The following is a 15,748-nucleotide window of genomic DNA, read 5'->3' on the forward strand; positions in this document are numbered from 1 at the left end:
ATCCAATTTATATATAATGGAACCTACTACAGCCATCCTATGAAGTTCAAGAGATCAGGAATCACATTACACTTCTGTGAGTTTGGGGTAGTAGGAGCTTAAAAGAGCCTCCAAAACAAACAGGTGACTTTACATCGTATTTAACGAACCCTGTGTATTTTATACACATGTGATTAAAATGTTTTGTCTCTGTTTTTCATTTTGCTGGGTGCTGCTGAAGGAATGTTGTGACTCGATGTTTGTGAAATGGATCATCTGCTTGTTTTCACGAGAAAATGCATTTTAATTGGACAGAGCTAAGCCATATTTAAATGCTAGTCTGGGAAAAAAATAAAGAAAAAGAAAAAGCAGAGCTGTACAGAGGATCCATTTCAATATTTTCCCAGCAAAGCCAGCAAGAACACTAAATGACAATGTAGCATAGGCAGATAAAGGTTCACAAATACCATGGTGGCTTTTTTCTTTTATTGGTTGATGCTTGCAGCCTCTGTGAACAGCAGACACAAACCTGAACGAATAAACATTTCTCTGTGAGAGCCTGGTTTTGCTGTATTCCAGCTATTTCCCAAAGGGAATAAAAGTTCTCTGTGCTTCCCAATAGGCAGGTGGCACCTTGTGGGATCTGCCTCTCATCCAGCCCCAGCCAGACCTGCCACGGGGCCGCTCCTTGGCCACCGTGTCTGCACGGACAAGAGGTTGTGCTCGCCCTGCAGGGGAACGTACAAAACCCATGAGGACAGCAAGCGATTTGAAAGCAAGTTGGTGAGCAGGCTGATAGTGTTCAGGCCCACATGGCTGAAAGGTGGCCATTGCTTGGGGTTGTTTTGTCAAGAGGTGCCACCTAGATCTTTTTCCTCTCCTCTGACTGATATTCAAGTGTGGACATTTATGCATGTGCATGGTATATGCAAGATAACATCATTACTTAGAAAAACAGTTCTGCGTGGACCATTGGTGCTGAGTAATGATTCTTACCAATTTTAAAAGAAAATGTTCTTTATGTTGTCCTTTCATACCACACCATGTGCAAAATACATCAGAGTCAAAATGAGCCCAAAGAAGGAACATTCAGATCAGGATTCGGGCAGTATCCTAAACCAGAACAATTGCTCTGCAATCAGTGAAGCTCTGCCTGTGTAAAGCTGAGAACAAGGTCAAGTCCTGAACCTCTGAAAAATGAGTCTCCAGCTGAGTCTTTGTAATTCCCAAAGATTCTGTTACACCAAATTGAAGCTAAAGCTAGGAAATGGACAGTGCTTGCAAAATACAAGGTGACAGGGCCAGAGAATTAAAGCTAAATGTGAAAAAGATCCATAAATTTCAACAAGTATGCGCCTGAATTCTGTGCTACAAAAGATGTGAAGTAGAGGTCGTGGTCTGGAGTTTAACCATGGAGTTAGACCCTGATCCACTGGATCAAGCCAGCACTTACGTTGGAAAAAACTGGTCAAAATTTGTGGTGGCCTTACAGGCTCTCTGAGGTGCGGTCATCATCCTGGTCCCCAACAGTGGCATTATACTGTGGGATGTATTTACATTACTGCAGTAGGATTAATGCCGCTGGCTTTTGTCTAGGGTTCGGTATCTGGAGTGTGCCTGCTAGCATGTTTTTCAAAAGAAAATCAATATTCAAAGAAGACTAGGAGAGGGGGGGCTTCAGCGTGCTGATGCACGCAGTTTGATAGGAATGGCAAGGGGCTGGAGAAGTATCGTAATTCTCTTTGCTTTAAATACAATCAACGGGAAGCAGAAATACCATTCCCATTCAGCCAGGCACGAGCCAGTCTGGCAAGTGAATGGTGAGTTTGCTGCAATGATGCCGAGGGGCAGCGAGGGAAGGACGAGGATGAAGAATTTAGAGCTGCAGGCATTTTGGTGGCCATGGTGGTGCTGCAGGAGCAGCTCAGCCCCTCTCCTGTGATGGGGCTGCCCCAGAGGGTGCAGCATGGAGAGGGGCCACTCTCAGAACTGGGGGGGCCGAGCTGGTGGGATTCAATAGTGGCACTGCAATGAGCTGCAAAGGAGGAGACGGAGAACCGCCAGATGCCTCTGCACATAGGCTGCCATTGCATGACACTGTGCTTGCCCCACCAAGACAGCTGGAACTAAACCAGAGCCTCCCATGCTACCATTAAAAGGTTCTTTTTTTTTTTTTCTTTAGGACATGTGCACTTAATGTCCAAGTATTGAAACCATACCCATGTGAATAAAGTTACTAAGCCAGTGATTCATTGCTGTTTCAAATCTCTATCTAGCTACAGTAAATTTCTGCTCACTAGTGACAGTCTGTGTCCACATGCAGACTATGATTTACAGTTCTGCGTTTTGTATCAACAACATCTGTTTAACAAAAGAAAAAAAATAAGCCAAGAACATCTATTTTCTAATCTCTATCCCAGATGTTGTTTCATTATGCACAAGATCCAGGGATTGTATCAGAAATAATTTCATTACTTTAAATGAATAATCTGAAGTGTTTTTCCGAAAGCATGTCCCGTAACCATTAACAACATAATAACATAGGGATGTGGAAAAATAAACCTGTGTTTTGCACAAATGTATAATTATATCTATTTTAAGGGCACAAATATTAAGCACTAAATCGTAGCTTCAGATGGCGGTGTTGGGATTCTTGAAGATTTGCAGAGGATAATATCAATTGTGAGGGTTATGATAAAGATAAGGTGGCAGAGAGTGATTGACGCAGCAGAAGAAACCAACAGTTGAAAAACAAACGTGTGCCACAGGCAAGGGAAGACACGAGAAGCAAACGTGGCTTCAAGGAGAGCAGTGCTGGGGTGGGACACAAGCTTGGGCCCGCCAGGCACACAGTAGTTGTCCCACACAACGCCTGTGAGTCCCCAGCCAGCTGTGGTCCTACACGCCAGCAGGTCTCCTGGGTTCCTGGGTTGGACTAGATGGTCTCCAGAGATCCCTTCCAACCCCAACCATTCTGTGATCACCACCTGGAGGATACTTGGAAGGTGTAGTCTCAGTGACAAAGCTGCTTAGTTCGGTTTCTACTTTCCGCCTTCTGAGGTAGAGTTTCTAGGGGGCTAAAGCAGGATTGCTTTCCTCCACATGCTGGCCACACTCTTACTGATGCAGCCCAGGTTGTGGTCAGCCTTTTTCACTGTAGGGGCACACTGTGACTCATGTACTTAACATTTGCATATGGTTTTGCCTGCAACAATAGTGCGAGAGCACATTCAAACTTATGGTCTCCACTGTAACAAATTTTCGTTATCGTTTCCATCACTTGGAAGTAAATACCAAATCCCTTAGGTGTGATTGATAAGAAGAAATGTTGGGGTGTTTTTCTTGGAAAAGCAGAGTCCTTTACAGAGTTTCAGGCTGAGTATTGAAAATGCCACATACAGCATCAGAGAAGAATCTTTGTAATTCGAAGTTTATTGTCATTCCTCACCATAATTTTTGCAGGGACATCGCGAGCAGGAATGCTGATACTGATTAAGACATTTATAACTGACTGACCTGGATATCAGTCTTGAAGAACTCACAATTATTCAGAATTACAGTGATAGATTCTGTTGCAGCCCTCAGAAACATTCAGCCAAGTTAGAGTGAAAGTAAATGCATCAATGATGCTGCTAAAGCAGACAGTGAGTCTATGTTATGGTTCCAGCCTTCTAGCAGGAGGAAACAGCTTTCCATATTTTCCTATGAGCTGTGAACACTGTAGCATGTATCAATCCAGTACAGAGCCAGGCAAACCAATGAGTTTCCTTGTTGCATTAAGATTTATCTGCAACTGCCAAGGTTAATTTTTATTTTCCTTGAATTACTGTTGTGGATGCATATAGATGCATAACAATTCCTAATTTCCCTCCCTGTATTCTTGTACAGCACAGATTGCTTATCAAATACAGTCTTAACATTAAAGTGTCAAACAGGATTTGCAGAAAGCTATTTGGGTTTGTAGTTTAGGATGAACGTTTATCAAATTGTGGATTAGCTGAATCATACACTGAACCAAATTATTATTGTCTGTGATTAAATCACAAAGTGGTTATTGCCCTGTGTCATCTAAAGCACAAGATAGTTTAAATCTTTGAAATCCCTGTTTAAGGTGGCTATAGCAGCTACGTAACTACAGACTCTTAGGACCAGGCTCTGTCCGTGGGCAGAAAAATAATAGCTTTCCAAAGGTCATTTGGACTGATCACTCTCTGCTTGTATGGGCAGCAGATCTGGGAAGGAAATGGATGGACTTATTTACATTTCAGATGTACAGAATAATTTCTCAGCAAACAGATCTCTTTGTACCCAGTGCTGAAGTATTTATTCAAGGTGCTGGCTCAAAAAGAAGGGGAGCAAACGGCCTGTTGGTTCTCTTGCCTGGAAGGGCGTGAGCTGCCTGTTGAAGGGCAGTGATGCCAGCGGATTGTCTGCCGGCCTGCTGAGGCACAGGAGTCCTGGGGCACAACCGAGTAGCAGGGGGTGAAGCTGTGCCCCACTTTTTAGCAGGGCCGCTACTCAGGCCAGGAGCCCACTGGTTGACCAGTGGTGCCTCCCCTCAGTACCAGTGCAGCAGGGTTTTTACCACCCCGATGGGCACTTGAGAGGCTACAGTCTCTCTAGAGCTGGAGAAGGCTTTTGCCAAGCTGGTGGTTGCCATTCATTGCATGGCAGGTGCCCCATCCCTGGAGACATTCCAGGCCAGGCTGGACGGGGCTCTGAGCAACCTGATCTAGTTGAAGATGTCCCTGCTCATTGCAGGAGGATGGACTAGATGACCTTTGAAGGTCCCTTCCAACCCAAACCGTTCTATGATTGCACATCAACAAACGTGTGTTGCAGGGTGGGATACCACAACCTGGTAGCAAACCTTCATAGCAATTTTCCATGCTCTTCCTCTGCATCCTTCAGCAACTGTGTAGTTGAGGAGCTCAGAGGGCTTTAAACATACTTGTTTTCTCAGCCTCGTTGTTAGGTAACAAATAACCCTCCTGATGGCCATCTGATTGAGTCACTGAGGAGCGAAGGGTCTGTGCCAGAGGGGAAAACGGTGGGCTGGGGGACATGGGGGCTGGTCTCCTGCTCTGGTGTGTGCAGCTGGGGAGGTCACAACCCGGGAGGAGTCATGAGCAGTCATCGCAGTTTTCTTTTTGAACAGACAGGAGGGAAGTCCTGAAACAGCTTGTTTTCATGTTGCAACAAGGGGTCATGGGCAGAGATGGCTCAGAGTCATTTCATTAGAGTCTGCTGGAGAAATGAAAGCCTGGTATAGCTGACAGTGGTGTGGCACTCAGAGCCCGCGGCCGTGGCACTGGCAGAAAGCATTAGGCTGCCTTCACTTCTCTACTTCATCCCCCTTGTCCTACTCTTTGACCTATTTTCTCTCATTGTTATCTAGTAATCTATTTTTTAAAGGCTCAGCCCTGTCTTTCCTGCTGGTTGCAGCTGATCCATCTCGCTGCTAGCCTGTGAAACCAGCACCTCCTAAAGAAACATCCCTCTGCCAATTACTCCGGAGGCATGGATTCAGCTCAGCGTGAGAGCTCAGCTGAAGCCAGTTGGCTGTGCCAACAGGACGGGGATGGCTCAAGAGAGACTTTGTACAAAGCATAGGAGCTCTAAACAAATTTCTTCAGCCTCTTCTCCACCCGTGCTCAACCCACAGCCAGCAAAGTCAGAAAAATAGCAATGTTTTACCAAAGGGAGGACTCTGCCTGTAGCTCTGCCCTCCCCCTGGAAAGCCTGCAGAAAGGGAGGGAAAAGGTTGCGTAGAACACTCCAGGAGGCAAACGCAGATTTTTGCGCTGAGCAGAAGGGTTTGAGGTTTCTCAGAAAACACGAGCAGCAAATCCTCTAAGCCCTGTGATTCCTCTGGCGCGTGCCCTCTCCATCGGCACCTCGCAGCTGCGTGTACTCAGAGCACCTTGCAGGGAGGTGTTTGCCCCGGCTGAGCTGTGATTCCCGCTGGAGTCCCTCCAGCTGAGGGGGGAGGACAGCTGGAGCGGGCGCGCTGGATCACCACACGAAATGTCTGCTCTGCTCGTGTGCAGTCTCTTTGGCCGGCAGCCTTTTGGCTAGACTCACCTGCCTTTTTTTTCTTTCCTTCTTCTTCTCCCCAGCTGAACTGACGGAGGGGGAGGCTGCGGCTCCTTTCTGTCCCTGCAGCCTTCCTGTCTGGCTGACTCTCTGCCGTGGACACAGATGATGTATACTTAAATCCAAATTTTGCAAGGCGCACATTATGCTGGCGAAGAGAGTGTGGGGTGGGGAGATGCTGTGATCCGTAGGTGGGCTGCTGCGGTTGGGCTGCGAGTAGCTACTATCCTGTGCAAGTATGAAATAACTATAACAATATACTGCCTTCAACCCTGGTTGTTTAGAGAGAATATTTCAGTACATTTTAACAATTAATTCTGTGTCCAGGCAGCTACTTTATTTTAAAACATCCCATCCACATACCTCACCCCCTGTGAGCTCATTTGTGCCTGAGTTATGTTGCCTTGTGCTAAGCTGGTGGCTGTTGATTGAGTCCTGTGACAGCTGTTTGCAGAGGTTTGCCCTGCTCCCTGCCAGCACCCTACCTCCCTCGTCCAAATTGCCGCTTGGTTCCAGACCGGCTTCAAAATGTCTGAGTGAATGCTATCCTGAGCAAAATGGTTGGATTTCTAAGAGCAATAGCTAAGACGTGACAGATAACGCCCTGCAGATTCCCATCCCTGCACCAGTCCAGAAGGTGAAGCAGGAGCGCACCTGCAGCCTAGACAAGCCATGTTATAGCTTTAAAATGTGTTAGTTGGTGAAGGTGAACCCTGGACCGAGCCCATAAACATTTAAGTCCCAGAACAAATGTTTGGGATTGTACAAACACGTTAACTACCTTCAGTTAATTGGCAAGCAATTACCTTGAAGTAAAAATAGCTTTCCCATAGTTGAGCAGTTACAGAGTGCCTGTCTGCCCCATGAACATTTACTAAAATTTTCAGCAGAGGAGCCTTGTCCAGTTTGCTTTCTGGATCCTGGTGGGTTTGTGATCGAAAGTTTTTTGTCCCCAGCAGCAATTACTGTTTGCTTGTGGTCTAGACTCGGCAAATAAGGCTGTGTGCCAGAGCTAATTTTCATGCTGCCCTTTAATGAAGTTCTGCAGTTCATAATGCAATGAAAAAAATAGGATAATATTGAACAGCAAAAGTGTGCAGTTCAGCAAGGGAATATACCTACTGTGTTCACTATAATGGGGCTATTGGTGAAAGCCAGGTGAGTATTTTTAACTTAAAGACTGGTTGGCAGACTAGAATGTGTTTCCTACTGACCTACTGAATTTTCAATCTTTCTGATACTTTGTGTGATACACAGCTGGACTAGATTTCTTTAGATATATTTGCAGTTGAGAACCAAGAAGCAAAGTCCTGCCTACACCCAACACAGCACTTGGGACTACCAAGCGAGAGACCTGTGGTCAGCTATTTGACCTGTTACGTCTCTGCCACCAGGAGAGGCTATAAAAGTCAGTAGCACATTTTTTTGTGATCTCTGGCTCATGCAAACCCGTCAGCTTCTCTCAGAACTTGGCTCAAGTCCTTGCTTGATCCTCCACAACATTTTAGCCAAATATATCCAGATCTTGGTCTATAACTAAACTAGAACCAAGTTTCTTTCTTGGGAGAGATTATCACAGCATTGCCGGAAGGGCAAAGCTGAGCACATGTGAGTGAGTGGAGTCTGTCATTGAGCTCCCATGACTCTGGGGCTCGTGGTGGCTGATATGAGCTGGCACATGGTTCCGAGAAGTTCTAGCCAAAGAGCTGCCATCAGCACCACAAGTTGTGTGGCAACAGGTGAGGTGCTGTGTGCTCTGTCCCTCTCTTCACCTGCTCCTGGTCATCTCTCTTCCCAGAAAGTACAATCTTGTGCAAAGGAGGAGGGAAGCAGATCATAGAGGGAGCCTCGAGAGAGGCGAGCCCACTGAGCCAGGATGTCTGGCATCCCCATGGGCTTGTTTGGTGTTCCTTTGGGTGCTGCCATGCAGTGGAGGGTCAGTCCACTAAAATCTTTCCGAGGCAGTCGGTGGCCTCTGCCTTGTGTCCTAGAGAAGCCAGGGAGTGGCAGGTGGAAAACAAAACTAGCAAAGTGCATTTCACAATCCTGGCAGCAGCACTCGGCAAACACAAGAACCGCAGTGATGGAGTCTCAGATTGCTCTCCTTGTGCTGCCTGGCTTCAGAAACTTTGGCGTTATGGTGAGCTCGGCCAAAAAGGGCTCCTGATCCCTCAGCTGGCTTCTGTGGCCATGCAGCCTTGAGTTCGGTATCTTCAGGTGCTTCAAGTAAGAGAAGCTGTGATGGGTGCAGATACCAGAGCTTTCCAGGAAACATTCAGATACAAGTGCAGTTCTGTTCACTGTACCTCCTTTGAATTAACTTTCTGTGCCTGTAGTGGCAGACAAATTTGCTGGCAAACATTTGGAAAAAAAAAAAAAAGGCATTGATCCAGAAAGACACTGTGCACAAACTAAGCTTAGTATAAATGAGTACACCTGTGCTGAACGCTAGGCACGTGATGAATGCTCTGCTAGATCCTAGCCAAAGTAAATTTAAAATAAATACCGGAGCATACTCGTGGAAAATGAATGCTGGGCTTGTAAGCAGAAACGCACACAGCAGAAATAGGAGTCTGCCGCTCCGTGTGTCCGCTGGGGATATCCAGCAGGGAGGGTCATGTGCGCTCCTTTCCAGCTCACCAGCAGAGCTGGTGAAAACAGGTTTTGATTTGAATGAGTTATGACCCATTGAAAATGGCATCATGCGTAACCACAGTAAATTGTCATAATGAGATCACGAGGCTCAGAAAGTGGGCAGCGAGGAAAGAGGCCTCATTCCACCGGCACACATGGCTGACTGAGCCCTGGACTGCTAAATGCGACGGAGGGGCACGGTCACGTTCCCTGAACATCTTGTCGGTTTAGCACCAGGACCAGAGGTTGCACAGCCACACAAAAACTCATTAGAAGTTTTGAGTTAAAAAGAAGAAAACAAGCCAAAATTATTACGGCTTTGCATTTTGTCTTATTCAGGGTAACAGGGGGGCTGGGCTGATGCAAATAGGGGAAAAACATTAATAACCTAAGTGCTTCCATGCTTACTGAGGGTTAGCTTGGTTGTTTCTAAACCATGTTGCTGTAGGAGGGGAGAGTTTGGTGGTCAGGGCAGAGCACTGCAGAGCTGAAAGCAACTCTGGAAGCACAATAACGCTGTATTCGCTTGGTGCATCCCCGGGCTCACAGCTCTGCCAGGCCAGCCCATGCGGACCCTGCTCGCCTATGGCTGCCCTGGGCTGCTCAGCTGTATATACTGCAGAATCATCGCTGGCTTTTCTGTTTTCATGGTGAGACAAAGTCTGAGACTACAGTAAGTTAGATACACTTAAAACTTTACCAAATACCAAGCCTGGACAATGTAAGTAGCACAGCTCTTGCCTGCCAGGAGTCTTGTAGGTAGGCTTCTGGAAAGAATTGCTTTTCTTTCCTCGTTTTCTCCTTTTTAATATAGTGCTATTTGCGTGGAGCCATTCAGAGCTCAGGAGTCTGGAAGAAACACACTTCAACTCAATCTGTTTCTCTTCTAAAGTTATCAAGTGCACGTGTCCATAGAGGCCCCTTGCAAAATACCATGCATATGATCTAACCACATCCTCCCACTCCCCACAAGGCAGAGGTGCATTGATGTAATGCATCACCAGCCACAGGACCCGTTTCCTTTGTCTCGTGCCTTAAGGCAAACCAGGTTGCTTGCCACGAGGTTGCCGCTCCTTCTAGGCTTGCACCATTCAGTTTCCTCCACCTGTTACACTTTGCACACAAGTATCTGTGCCCTCAAGCTCTCTACAGACACTTTCAGGCTCCTGCTGATTAGCAGCACCTTCCTGACTCATCATCTCTTTACAGTATTTTTATTACGATGAAATTTGTAGCCTGAGTCCATGAATAGAGAAACACCCAATTCAGTGCTATTCCTTTTAGTGTCTGGTCCTTAGCAGGTTAGCCCTTGGACATGGGGTTGTGCTTGCATTTACCTAAGGTGTGCAATTTGAATAGCATGCTGAAGCCTAAGCCATTCCCAAGACCCCAAATCTTCTTTTGTGGGTAGCTGAATCCAGGGTCCCTTGGCTCTTGAAGTAGGAACACTCCAGGCCAGTCTGGAGAGGACTCTGGCTTGTCTTGTTTCCCTGATGCTGGCTTGTTGACATTGCTGCAAGGACAGACGAAATAGATGGAGGCCAGCCAAGCTGAAGAGACAGTGGGGAAGTGTGTCCCTGCATACACTTAAGAGCAAAGCATGGGGAGCACTTGGGCTTTCCTGGTGTTCGTGTACCAGAGGAGTCTCCCCAGAGCTGAGCCAGCGGTGTTGCTGCATGCCAGAGAGACACGGATGAATGTGCCAGCATGGCCCACACTGCAATAGAGGTGCTGCTGTGGGGAACCGAGATTTTCCAGTTGGTGCCTTCTTTACAAAGGAGAACCAAGAATAAAAATGCTTGTGTAAAACAGTTTCTGGATTTACTACTTTTTAAGCTCACTTGCTGTGTGTCATCCACTGAGTACTAAGTACAAGTGGGGTGAGACCCCACCTGGAGTCCTGCGTCCAGCTCTGGAGCCCTCAGTACAGGACAGACATGGACCTGTTGGAGAGGGGCCAGAGGAGGCCCCAAAAATGATTAAAGGGCTGGAACAGCTCTGCTGTGACGACAGGCTGAGAGAGTTGGGGTTGTTCAGCCTGGAGAAGGTTCCGCAGAGGCCTTATTGTGGCCCTTCAGTACTTAAAAGGGACCAATAAGAAAGATGGGGACAGACTTTTTAGCAGGACCTGTTGCGATAAGACAAAAGGTAATGGTTTTAAACTAAAGGAGGGGAGATTCAGGCCAGACATGAGGAAGAAATTATTTACAGTGAGGGTGGTGAAACACTGGCCCGGGTTGCCTAGAGAGGTGGTAGATGCCCCATCCCTGGAGACATTCCAGGCCAGGCTGGATGGGGCTCTGAGCAACCTGATCTAGTTGAAGATGTCCCTGCTCATTGCAGGGGGTTGCACTAGATGAGCTTTGAAGGTCCCTTCCAACCCAAACTATTCTGTGATTCTAAGTCCTTCTGAGTTTTCATTCTCTAGTCTCAGCTTAGGAACCCTGCATAAGCCCCTACTAACATTATTAATTTTTCGAATACCTATGTAGGAGAAGAATTTGGACTGGTTCCCTCGGATGAGAGCTATGTCCCTGGTTAGCAATGAAGGTGACAGTGAGCAAAATGAAATCAGGAACCTGCAAGAAAGGCTGGAGTCAACCATGAGCCTTGTGAAACAGCTTTCCAGTCAGCTTGCTGAGCTCAAGGAACAGGTAAGTGCCCTGCGGTGGGTAGCAACGTGAGCGCGTGTGGGTGAAAGCACTAGCTTTTATCAGGTCACGGTCAGGACTGTTACAAAAGAGACTTTTGTCCTAGAAAGGTTTTATCTTTCCCTCCAGTAAGCTTTCTGAGTAGATACACTGGTACGGGTTTGGAATGAAATTGTGCTCTATTAGCAACAGCAGAGAGCAGGTAAGGAGAAAAGCCGAGGGGGGATTAGTTATGAAATCCTCCCAGTTAGTGTACGAGGACAGAGGGAAAGCTGCAGAAGCAATGACGGGCTTTGCATATGCAGGTACTGCATAACCCAGCAATAAAAAAGGTGTAGCATCAGAAAGAGCTGTATACTGACTGGAATCAGTAGAAAAGCTTTCTGAATCCGACACTTGGATTTTTTTCTCCCACTACGAATATCAACAGCGATATTACAAAAAACAGTTTGCCATACCTGTTGCTTTGCTTGTGTCACCCTTGTCATTGCGTCCTTCCCGCAGCTCTGCCTTCTCTCCTGTATGGAATACAAGCTGCTGGTCTCCCTTAGAGCCCTGCTCCTGTCTAAGCCACCTTACGTGTTTTCTCTCACTGCAGGATCAAAAGGCCAGCTCCCTCTTTGCTATAGATGCTGGTCCCCTCTGGTTTGCTCATTACAGTTTCAGGAAAGCACCTTTGTGTTTTCTTTATGGGAAGCACTTCAGTGGCATGAACAGAGTGATTACCCTTCAAATTCCTCCTTAGAACTCTTTTTCCCCGTGAAAAATGGGACAAACGTTTAAGCTGGATGTGCTGAGGCCATTGCTTATTGTGCTTACCCATCCTGTCCTGGTGGGTTTTTTTGCATCCCCCTCTGGCTGAATCTGTTCTCTTCCGGCTTAAATTTAAACTCTGTGGCTGGGACCATGTTTTAATTCTGTGATTGTACAGCACCAAGTACAAATGCCGACCCTCCACAGGGCTACGCAACACGACAGCAGCGGAAATAAATACACTCTAAAACCTGCTGCTGGATAAGAATAATGTACAAATGAGAAAAAAGTGTCCATACTTTGCAGAAAACAGATCTCCCAGTTCAAAGGCATCTTTTACTTGTAATTTTCAGTGCTGAAGAATTCCACTCCCTGTTGTTTTGCTTTTGTGTATCTTGCTCTGTGACTGCTAAATAATAGTAAAAAGAAAAAAAAATTCTCAACTCATCTCTCTCTGCCTTTCCACCTTAGATGACAGAACAAAGGAAGAATAAGCAGAGGCTGGGCTTTCTTGGATCAAACACACCCCATGTGAATCATCACATGCCACCACCCTGATACCACGGGGAGCAGCCGTGACTAGCCTTTCATCAGTATTCCTGCTTTATTATAGAATAAAAAGCTGAGATTGAGAGGAGTGAACAGTGCCTATTGTTACAAAGTTAAAAACAACCAAGTGCCAAGATGTTAAGTGGTTTAGCTCTGGGAACAATTTGTAGTTGTTTTTCATGGTTGAAAAGGGACCGCAACCTAGAATGCGAGAGATACAAGGGAGCTGGTTTGTATTCGCTCACGGGGCCCGACTCAGCTGCGTTTGCGCCCCACAACTCGATGGCTTCGGTGGCAGCTGCCGTGTGAGACGGAGGTCGGGGCAGCCTTTGGCCACGTCCTTAGAGCCGCCTTGAGACTTCTCCCTAAGTGCTGGAATAACCAAGATGAGCAGAAGAAGGAGAAACATTGATTAACGCAAATACGACAGCCCGGTTCGGAATCAGTAGACGTCGTTTCTGGCTTATTTGCCAAATAGCAACATTAGTCATATTTGCTTGGCATGTACTATATTTTAATTACCGTAAATATGTCAGATGGGTAAGCAATAATGTTGCTTCAAGTAACTTGTACTAGGAGGGAACGGGGAGAAATCTCAAAAGACTGGGGAAAAAAAAAAGAAAAAAAAAGAAAAAATAGAAAAAGAGTTGCAAAGAGAAACATTAACGCTTTTGAATTTTAGCTGTCACCATGCAATTTCTTATTTATAACATGGAGCACAATGGATCTACAGCTGTGGGAATGTTATGTGCATAACACTGACAACATAACTGGAAGTGATTTCTTTCTCCTGGTTTCAGATGTTCTCAATTAATGTGGCCATGAGATTTCACATACTGAGGAGTTAAACTGTGTTTTAAATTCAAGTTCCAATGGAGGATTCAGGAAAAAAAAAATTATACCTGTAGCTTGAAGCATATATGGGATTTTATTTTTAAAAAAAAAAGCTTAGAAATGTCTTTCTGCACGGAACTGTAATGGTGTCATTACCTTCCATAAACTCATCTTCAGCGAGAGTTGACTTGAGTAAATAAGCACCGTATTTTGCCAGGTTTCTTCTGAGCTAAAGCTCACGGGCCTCGCCTGCCTTTGCCCACCCTTCCTCTTTTCAGGGCTCTGCCCCCAGACCTGGCTGCTGGGGGCCGGGGGGCGATGCCGGAGGAGCTGCTTCCCGCTCTGGGCTCTGCGAAAGGCGGCAGCCGAGTCGACTGCCCAGGTTTTGTTGTATTCTGTAATGCTTGGGGTGGCTTTAAAAGAAAAGTTACAGGGTTTCCCACAGAGCCCAAGAGGGCTCTTCTCTCTTTTAAGAGAAGATTTTGGAGGCATAAGTGGGAATTGTGGTCCCAGTTCGCTTTCATTTTCAGTGGGTTTTGGGTACCTAATTGTCCTTGGTGCATTTGAAAATGCACCTCCATTACGTGGAGTCACTTTTTAAACCAATTTTTGTTTTTCAATTGTTTTCCCCCGGTAACATTTCCGTTTGTGTTGTAAAAGCCATTTTGATCAAAGGCAAAAATATTATTGGCTCCACCATTTGTAGTTTCTCCTTGAAGAAATTCTGTTGTCTTATTTAAGGCATGATTCAAACCAACAGACCTGGAGGGAGGGAGGAAGGGGTATTTCCCTCTCTTCATCCCAAATTCAAGCTGTCCTTGGAAGCCATGTCTTTTTTTTTGTGCCAGTGAGTTGGCTGAGGTAAAAATAATGTACTTTCAGGTCTGATTCTTGTACCATTAAAACATTTCCCGTTGGCTTCAATTGTGTCCTTCAAAAATACTACATGGAAAGCGGAGATTTGTGTATTTTTCAGAAAGAAAATCTCTGTTGACTGTCCTTGAGCCCACAGAGCATCCTGGTTGTGAGAAGGGATGGCCATGTCCAGGTTTAGGGTCTGCTTATCCTGTAAGAAATCCTCCCACATCCAGCTGACTCCCTGCCTCTGTGTGCTAAGGTGAAGAGCAAGTTATCCTGGTTATCAGGAACGGCACAAGGCAAATGAAAGTGAGCGGTGGGAGACTAAATTGTCTGTGAATCCTGCATTGGTGTGGGGCTCGCAGCCTTGCTGCAGCTCACCGTCAGCTGCTTCCCAGGCAGAGGGAGTGCGTGGAGGCAACGGGAGCTGGGTTGAGCTGGTTGATTCTGCGTGTTTGCTTCTGAGACTGGAGTAACTCTTCCCACCCTGACGACCAGACAACAGCCTGGTCTTTGGAGAGCAGAGCAGAGCAAATGTGGCTGCATCATGGGGAACTGATGGCAGGAAAGTCAAAGGAGGACCCAGAAAAGCGATTGTCTTCAATGCACGGCTGAGATATTTTAGGAATAAAGCTTGGGTTGTGCCTCTCCTTCACGCTTACTGTGCATGAGGTCTGGACGCTACTGCTCCAGCATTGCTGTGGTGATGAAAACGCCTTCCGTCATCCTCGCCCTGTCAGTGAGGACGGGGCTTCATCTACCAGTTGGCACTCAGCACTGAGAGGCTTGCAGTGAATTGATTCTGGGAGTTTGCATCAGCCACACACCGTACAGTAACCAGCCACCAGTGTTGTATAAAGCCAGATTTGCCTTTTTGACTAGACCTGTTGTTTGTCATGAAACCAAAGGAGTTGCAGCAAAAGTCAGTGGTAAACTGGTAAAGAATCAGACCCTGAAGGTCTATTAATTCAAATTAGTTTATTCAGTTCTTCAGATCTAGTCACAGCTGCTGTTTCAATGGTTATTTCCACCTCCTCACACCTATGCTTATTAGAGGCATAAAGCAAAGTTTAATGGAATGAGGATAAATTAAACGGTCACTATTTATTGAGGGGTGGGTGATTGGCTAATACTGGAAGTCATTGGCATTTTTCTTGTTTACATTTGGAAAAAAAACAAATGAACCACCACATAGCAAAGGAGGTTTCTGCTGTTGGAGCTGGAAAAACTTGAGGCTCAATGCCTTTGTGCCCTGAGCTCAGGCCTGCAGCTGTGTACTGCTGGAGCTCTGTCTCACACCCCAAATGATGTCCTAAGGGCTCAAGAGCCCAAATATTCCTCTTCAGAAGGGAGAGCTACAGCATCAAAAACTTAGAGGTAACAAATGCCAATTC

At 46.2% G+C, this 15,748-nt stretch overlaps 1 protein-coding gene across 3 annotated transcripts in view; it reads left to right on the plus strand.

The window, feature by feature from the left end:
* The window catches only part of ITPR2 (inositol 1,4,5-trisphosphate receptor type 2), a 266,577-nt gene extending 253,833 nt beyond the window's left edge, over positions 1-12,744 (plus strand). For all 3 annotated transcript variants that reach the window (XM_080342096.1, XM_080342097.1, XM_080342098.1), the window contains 2 exons: positions 11,202-11,363; positions 12,585-12,744. In XM_080342096.1, the coding sequence (XP_080198222.1) occupies positions 11,202-11,363; positions 12,585-12,671 (249 nt within the window). In that variant the 3' untranslated portion in view covers positions 12,672-12,744. The remainder of the gene's footprint in view (positions 1-11,201; positions 11,364-12,584) is intronic.
* Positions 12,745-15,748: the final 3,004 nt, after the last annotated feature.

The sequence above is a fragment of the Nesoenas mayeri genome (assembly GCF_963082525.1).
Source record: "Nesoenas mayeri genome assembly, chromosome: 1".
NCBI classification, from domain to species: domain Eukaryota; kingdom Metazoa; phylum Chordata; class Aves; order Columbiformes; family Columbidae; genus Nesoenas; species Nesoenas mayeri.